The sequence below is a fragment of the Cynoglossus semilaevis genome, chromosome 6, assembly GCF_000523025.1.
Source record: "Cynoglossus semilaevis isolate Cse_v1.0 chromosome 6, Cse_v1.0, whole genome shotgun sequence".
Taxonomy (NCBI): Eukaryota; Metazoa; Chordata; class Actinopteri; order Pleuronectiformes; family Cynoglossidae; genus Cynoglossus; species Cynoglossus semilaevis.
This window is the reverse complement of record NC_024312.1, coordinates 6,192,182-6,200,091: the sequence shown is the minus strand read 5'-3', so window position 1 is coordinate 6,200,091 and position 7,910 is coordinate 6,192,182. Positions and strand designations below refer to the sequence as shown.

At 42.7% G+C, this 7,910-nt stretch overlaps 1 protein-coding gene and 1 long non-coding RNA gene across 2 annotated transcripts in view; one reads left to right on the top strand and one right to left on the bottom strand.

Moving 5' to 3' along the window:
* Positions 1-400: 400 nt before the first annotated feature.
* Positions 401-7,910, bottom strand: part of LOC107988688 (uncharacterized) — a 20,288-nt gene continuing 12,778 nt past the window's right edge. Inside the window, exon 3 of the long non-coding RNA XR_003049831.1 lies at positions 401-727. This is a non-coding gene — a long non-coding RNA (uncharacterized LOC107988688). The remainder of the gene's footprint in view (positions 728-7,910) is intronic.
* hyal6 (hyaluronoglucosaminidase 6) lies at positions 1,335-5,633 on the top strand. The gene is made up of 3 exons (XM_008311574.3): positions 1,335-2,657; positions 2,787-2,876; positions 3,722-5,633. The coding sequence occupies exons 1-3, from the start codon at positions 1,740-1,742 to the stop codon at positions 4,205-4,207; spliced, it is 1,494 nt and encodes a 497-aa protein (XP_008309796.1). The 5' UTR covers positions 1,335-1,739; the 3' UTR covers positions 4,208-5,633.

Here is a 7,910-nt window from a genome sequence, read left to right as displayed (position 1 = left end):
CTGTGAAACCATGTGTAGAATGAGACCTGGTGTCTTTCCTGAATTAGTTCTCTGATCAAATGTAAAGACAGACGAGGACTGAATGGTCTCTTGACCACATGGAAACTGACCCATCATTCCCACCACTGCTGCTGACTTTTGCAACCATTAATGTCATGTCTGTGCAGATATGTCCCAGTCATCAAGATCATGTCATACTTGGCAGTTCAAAAGGTGGCCACATGGTGGCACCCTACATTGATCGTAGGTGTAATAATCAAAACCAAATTGATTATGGTTAGGGTCATGTGCAAAACCATTCCTAGCTGCAGCAAATGTCCAGTAATAGTTATAGTTGTTGAGCCATTAGTGTTGAAACCAGAGACAGTGACGGGTCAGTCCAATCCCCCCCCCCCCCCCCCCCCCGCACCTCATCTGCATCCATTTAATCGACATCAGCTACTTTCCCCTGTTTTTGTCTGTGTGAGTCACGGCGTTCAAACCCAGTCTCCAGTGTGAGTTTGGAGTCAGACTTTGCATTTGGGGGGTCCCAGCGTCGGGGCCTTTCTATGGTTTGGAGAGCAGCCTGAGTGGCTTCACCACACTCTGTTTGTCTTGGACAGACTTTAGCAGGAAAACCATCACCCAGAGAGGATCATGAAACTGGCCCCAGAAGTGCTCTCTGAAGCCGAGAGGGACATCAGTGGAGGTTTGGGGTGGGGGTGGCGGAGGAGGGGGGGCAACCGTCCTAATGTGAAATAAAAACACTGTCAGTTTGCTGATTACTTTAGCCGTAACCGTCTTCAACTCTTCACCACCAGATCAACAGCAGGATCACTGTCTTCAAACAGTTCTGTTGCCAGTGAAGTAATCAGAGACCACGAGCTCTTAGCCAGTGACTCTAGGATGAATGAAAATATGAAATGATCGGCGAGGCCTCAGCCCAGTGGTGGTTTCCTTTGCAGCTCTGTGTTGGTCAAAGTCCAGCAGAGAAAATGATGGGAGATTTTCCACTGCATCCTTGGACGGAATCTCAGTGGTTGTGTTTCCCAAGATCCGGGTCACAACGTGTCCCCCCCCCGACTTTGGAAAAACTTGAAATGGATTACTTGCATATGTGTGGGCGCCGATGGCAATTAGTGGGGGTGGGCGCATGTGTGTGTGAGCATGTGCGGCTGGGGACTGTTGCATAATAAGCTGAGGATACAGATTTAGTAGTAAATATGACATACAGTAGAAGAGTAAAACATCTCTGCACAATATGACAAACATTTGTCTAAATTAAAATATAAAACCTTTTTATAGTTAATGAATGAACAAAGAACAGCAAATGTATAATTAAAATGTATGTCATATAAAAAAGGGATGTAATTAAATTCAATTTAACGTGAAATATTTGCCATTTCAAACCAGCAGAGATTTCAGATAATAACAACGACCCAGAGTTTTCACTCATAAATCATTTCAAATGAACAGGATCCTATTATTAGGCAAAGCTTCCATTTGAACTCCTTTGTCTTTACTCTCTGTGTCCACAGTGTCTCTGGGATTTGAACCAGCATTCTTTACACCACTGTCTTCCCAAAAGAACAGAGCGGGTCAGTGTTTTGTTCTGTTATTTAGAGCACTCACTTCAGTGATTTCCTCCCATGTGCCCCATCACAGGCCTGTCTGATTGTCTCGGGTCACTGGTGCTCATGATGTTTTTATTTTTGAAAAAAGGTCTGCGTTTCTCTCCGTTGAAGGACTAAACAGGAACCATGATGAAGATGGCGCTCCCTCTTCTGATCTGGACCCTGTGGGCTGATGTCAGGGGTGACCAGGCAAAACCAGCCCGAGTTCCTCTAATCTCTCACCGGCCTTTTGTCGTAGTTTGGAACGCTCCTACAGAATCCTGTCGCCTTCGGTTCAAAGTGGACCTCGACCTTAGCGTTTTTGATATTGTTGCAAATCTGAATGAGACCCTCAGTGGACCCAATGTCACCATATTCTACCACAGCCACCTGGGATACTACCCGTATTACTCTAACTCTGGTGTCCCGGTTAACGGTGGGCTGCCACAAAACCAGAGCGTCTCCAAACACCTCAGCAAGGCCCGCGTCGACATTGACAAGCTGATCCCCCACAAAGACTTTCGGGGACTTGGGGTGATCGACTGGGAGAACTGGAGGCCTCAGTGGGTCAGAAACTGGGGTTCCAAGGACATCTACCGCAAGAAGTCCAGAGAACAAATTCGCAAACTTCATCCTAATTGGCCTGAGAGCAAAGTGGACAAGGAGGCAAAGGAAAGTTTTGAAAAGGCCGGACAAGCCTTCATGAACCTGACCTTAGCGCTGGCTAAATCCCGCAGGCCCGACGGGCTGTGGGGCTTTTATCTTTTCCCCGACTGCTACAACTATGGGTACAAACATCACACGCATCATTACACTGGAGAGTGTCCCAATGTTGAGCATGTCCGCAACGACCATCTGATGTGGCTGTGGAAGGAGAGCACAGCCCTTTATCCCTCCATCTATTTGGACCACGAGCTGAAGTCCTCAGTCAACACCGTCAAGTTCGTCCACTACAGAGTCAAGGAAGCCATGAGGATCGCATCCATCGCACGTACGGACTTTACGTTGCCCGTCTTTGTCTATTCCAGACCTTTCTACGCCTACACTTTCCTGGTTCTTTCAGAGGTACGTTCAGATTTAGGAAACACCAGAGAAAATTTAATGGTAAAAATAAATTCTTATATATGTACATGACGATAAATAAAAAAGTTATGTAATCGTTAACGGGTTAAAATATGTGTCCACTTCTTTCAGAGTGACCTGGTTCACACCATCGGAGAGAGCGCTGCTTTGGGAGCGTCAGGTGTCGTCCTCTGGGGATCGTCAGAGTATTCGCAATCACAGGTTGGAATTCTGTGGAACTTTTAAGTTTAAAGCTGGTAGCAGAGTAAAAATCCATCACTGCCATTTTATTTTTTTCAACATGGATTTCAGAACTGCAGCTTCAGCACGCTGCAAACACAACCTAATGTATGTAATTGTGGGCTGCTCCGTGTGGGCAAACGTCAGACCAAGTAATGACCTGCGGTAACGAACTGCAGCTTCAGCACGCTGCAAACACAACCTAATGTATGTAATTGTGGGCTGCTCCGTGTGGGCAAACGTCAGACCAAGTAATGCCCTGCGGTAACAACTCTCTCCGTCTCTTTTCGCTGAACCCCCCCCCCCTCCATTTCAGCTCGGTCTGAGACCCCTGCAAAGATCAGCTCATAACTGAAAACTGCTCCAACATCCACTGTAAAGCATTACCATATTTGTGACACCACAGTTAATTAGCCCTGACCCCAAAAGACAGACAAATATGTTGAGCTACTTACAGCTTCCAACCCACGTCAGCGACTACTTTCAATTGTGTTGCACAATAAAAACCACATGGATTAAAGAAACTGCAATTTTACATGACAATAATCACAGGAGTCTGGAACGCTAGTATTTATGATGTGCTACAATAAAAATAGGCATAAATGTTCCGTTTGGTTGAGTTGACTGTTGAACGTCAGGGCATTTAACTTTAAATGACTAAGAACAACTTCAAAAACTATTGTTCTTACACAAATTATTATAATATAATATTTAATATAAAAATTAGAGCTGCAACAGCTGGAAAAATGACATGTCAGTTTTGAATCTTTAGAAAACAATATGCACTGTCAAAGCTGTTCTGTTCATGTGCTTTCTTGTTGGGCCAGAGGAACTGTCTGACGGTGAAGAAGTACATCGACGGTCCGCTGGGACATTACGTCATCAACGTCACGTCTGCTGCCAAGCTGTGCAGCAAAGCGTTGTGCAAGAAGAACGGCAGGTGCGTCCGCAAGAGAATCAACTCTGGGGCTTACCTGCACCTGAATCCACGCTTCTTTCACATCCACCACAACCCAGCGTCCAAAGGTGCCCACTTCCATGTCAGAGGTCATCTCAACAACCATGACATCCTGGACATGAAGCACAAGTTCAGCTGCCAGTGTTACCAGGGCTGGGCTGGTGTTCACTGCGAGATGCCGCAGGCTGCGGCTGATTCTGTTCCACCCTCATCACAGCCGACTGTTCCTCTTCATCATCCTCATCACAACAGCATAGCGGGAAATATTTTGCTCCTGCTTTCCCTCCATTTCTCCTGTCTGTGCATCATCATGTTTCTAGGACTGTGTCTAATAATCAAGTGCCTAATTTTGTAATCAATAAAAAAATGTGCACCATGACTTAACAGGCAGTATTTCTACAAAGTACAAAAAAAAAAATTATCGATTCCTTAGCCTCAGTTGCCTATTGGTTAACTGTTTACACCCTTTTTAGATCATTTATACTGACAAACTGACATCAGACGATTGTGGCATCAGCCTAAATCTGTGCTTGTGCCTAGGTACGGTACGGTATGGTACGGTACAAAGAAATTGATCTGCTTTGTACATTGGTCTCGTAGTATGCCTAAGCCAGGCATATGTGTTAATAAGTGGAATAAATATCACATAAACCTTACAGTCACAGGGTGTCAAAAATAATGTTGTACGGTATGGAATTATGAGCGTGGCAAAAAAGCATGTGATTGTGGTGCAGGACGTGTACTGTTCAGCATGAGAAGGAATGGAAAGAAGTCAGGGATCCTGATCAGGGATCAGATTATGGGATTCTGTATTTGTTATGATGGTGGAGGATGTCGACCACAGACTGTGAAGTTAGAGATGGAAAATGTATGGAGCTATTTATGGAAGTAGGAATGGAAATTCAGAAAATCAGTTGCACCATTACAGATTAAATGGAGATCATTGGTTTTGCAAAACCTGACAAATGATCCAGGAAAATACTGTAATAAAATAATATCATATTTATACTTGTAGTAGATCAACCGTTGGAAATTAAATATTTAGAAAAATAAAGAACATAAATCCAGTGTGTTGGTGTGTTGAGTTTTTCACATAGAGAAAATAAGATGACTAATATTTAACTACAGTGTTTTTCATATTATTTTCCCCACATTTTCTCATTAAATTCTTCTCACATTAACCAACCTCTCTACAGTCAACCCGTAAATAACTCAGCTCCACCCAGTCCTTTATTATCCCCATTGAAAAACATGTCTTTCTTCAAATTTCCAGTATCAAACTTTGTCCACAAAAAGAAATCCCTACATCAGTAGAAACAAGCGAGTACAAGTCTGTTGGAGCAGAGGCAGACATTTGTGAATATTTCCGACAGCGCATTCCTGTTTGTATCATCATGAGATCACGATGACCGGCAGATGAGGACGTACGTAAACACCCAGAGAATCTGCGCTTCCTCTCAGTCAACTCCAAGAATGTGAGAACTGCGAAAATTATAGTTATATCACAAAATAATTAGTCCTCTTCAAGGGTTTTTATATGACCACATCTGAAGTACACTATATCAACTTCATAAAACAAACAGCTGAGGTTTATCATTCAATGGATCCTAAATAGACAGAAACCAAACACCTGTAATTTCACAAACCTCACGCTCTGGCTTACGCCTCTACTTTAACTAATAACCATAATCAGCTGCAGAGCAGCGTCAGCAGTAGCTCTGCATCTTCTGCTCGACATTAAGCTACAGACACATGACGCGTTTTTTGTTTTTTGGCTGAATCTAAACATATAATCTTAAAGAAATCGGAGCAACATTTATGGGATTCAATGGTTGCAGAACTGTTCTAAACATATAATCTTAAAGAAATCGGAACAACATTTATGGGATTCAATGGTTTCAGAACTGTTGTCGCATGTCTCTAAAAAAACAATTATCAAAGGTGTATGTGTCACATTAGAAAAATAGTGTGTTAGTCTGAGCAAAACAGAGGTCAGAGGAGTAAAAGTGTGAATAACAAAAAATTCTTGGTACTCGACTGAAGTAAAATTATATATATATTTAAAGATATATATAATGTGTTTAAAAAGAACTAAACTAAATGTAGCTATAGCAGCTATATGAGAGTTTGCGATTCTAATTAAACCTTACTTTCATATGTGATCCTAAGTGGGAAGTACATCGAATGTTTTTTACTGTTCATGTAGTTCACTTCGAAGCTGTAGGCAGTTCACACTGGAGCTCAAAAAAAAAGAAATTTAACAACAAGTCCTTCAGTGTGAACACAACTAAAACACCTACAACACCATTGACAAATGCACGCAAAGAATTAATAAAAAATAAGCATTGTAACTTTAAATGACTTTGACGTTCGTTTCTACCCCATCAGCCCCAGAAACCTGACTTGTCCTGCACACGTGCGACGGTGCAGCTGTTTTTTGTTCCATTCCCACCTCTGTTTGGTTCTCTATCAGCCGTTCCAGCGTTGCTGCCTTTGCATCACTTTCACCTGTGGCTGATTACAGGCCTCATCAAACGTGAGCTAAACATTTATGGTCGATGTACACAAACAATTAACATAAGTTCCAAACACCCTTGACTGAAGTTTCACCTCAGAAACAGTTCCAGGTGCAAGCAAAACATCACAACCAGCTCAATTTCCGACTCTGACAGCAATGACTGATGACTTACTGCTAACTATCATTTACTGTAAGCCTGTGAGATATGTGATTTCCCAGGTTACACTTGAACATTTACAATAGATATATCCAACCTCCTTCCAATAACTCCCTGTCCAAAATGGTAGAATTGGTTAACTGGGATTTTTTTGTCTAAACTTTGTTTGGTATTTTTGCTTTATTTATACACACCATACCAGTTTTTTAGGGGAAAGTATGGGCAGGATGTTTGTAAACCGATGATTTCCCGTGCCCTAAAAGACACACATGTTTAACACACTGGTTGTCCCTTTATGAAATGTTTTGTCAATTTTGTCTTGGTTGCTATGCAACTTGGGACACAGCAGTGTCCAGTAAAAGTTTGGGCAGTCTTCAGGGTTTACACCTGAAAGTTGGATGTTTTTTGCACGTTTCAAAATAATCAGACCAATTGCTGACACCGGGTTTCCAGGAGGTTTTGCGTATGTTCAAAATGTTGCGATGTTAAAAGAGGTGCATGAATGATTTCTGTTCAGTTGGAGTACAAGTTGGAAATCTAGTCTGTAACTTTTTGCATTGTTGCAAAAAGCGACTCAGGTCAAAGGAAGTCAAAGTCACCCCCCCACCTCCCCCAGTACAAACATCAGCTCGGCGTCGGTGTGTTGATTTTGAATCTAGTCGACCACTCAGATCCTGGTCCTACATCAACACAACAAGTCAGCAAAGCTCCTGCGGGTCCAAAAAACGCAAATCTGGGCTGGTTTGTGAGGATGGCATTAGAAACAATAATACACGACAAGACGGGAGGAATGACAGGCAGAGAAATCCACCAACATGTGAAACCAACCACAAGTCTGTAGAGAGAGGGCGCTGACTCCTGCTGATCACTCAGCCCTTACATCTGTTTAAAGTCAAAGGCGCCATCTGTCTGGATTAGGCTGTAGAGGAGGTTTGATTATCTTTCAGCAAGGATGTGGAGGTAGAGCACAAAAATGATCCTCTAAAGTGTGGAGAAAAGAAACGCATTTGAAATAAAAAAAATCTCCTCTCTGAAATAAAAAGGAACAAAGGGACAATTTGAAATCCTGAATATGATACTGCACGTCTGGGGTCGGAGGATTCCAAGTCAGATCAGTCCATATGGTGAGGAAAGAATTCCACTTTCCTTTGAATTGAATTTCTCTGAACAAACACTTTGCATAAAAGGGCAGGCGCCGTGCATTCTTTTTCAGATCCAAATCAGTTCCTTTTCTGCGGACAACCTTTGATATCAAACGTGGTATGTACTGAGTGCAGACTGAGCCCAAGCCATTGCTTCCTCTACGGGCAACTTGATGCCTCATTACAGCTGAGACCATCAAAGTGGTCGAAGGATCCACACTGTCTGAGCCCAGACTTTCTC

Bases quoted from the DNA above. Each gene is read 5' to 3' on its own strand.
- hyal6 (XM_008311574.3), top strand. From the start codon at position 1,740: ATGATGAAGATGGCGCTCCCTCTTCTGATCTGGACCCTGTGGGCTGAT. The intron at 2,658-2,786 runs GTACGTTCAGAT...CACTTCTTTCAG, and splicing joins CTTTCCTGGTTCTTTCAGAG to AGTGACCTGGTTCACACCAT. The intron at 2,877-3,721 runs GTTGGAATTCTG...TTGTTGGGCCAG, and splicing joins CAGAGTATTCGCAATCACAG to AGGAACTGTCTGACGGTGAA.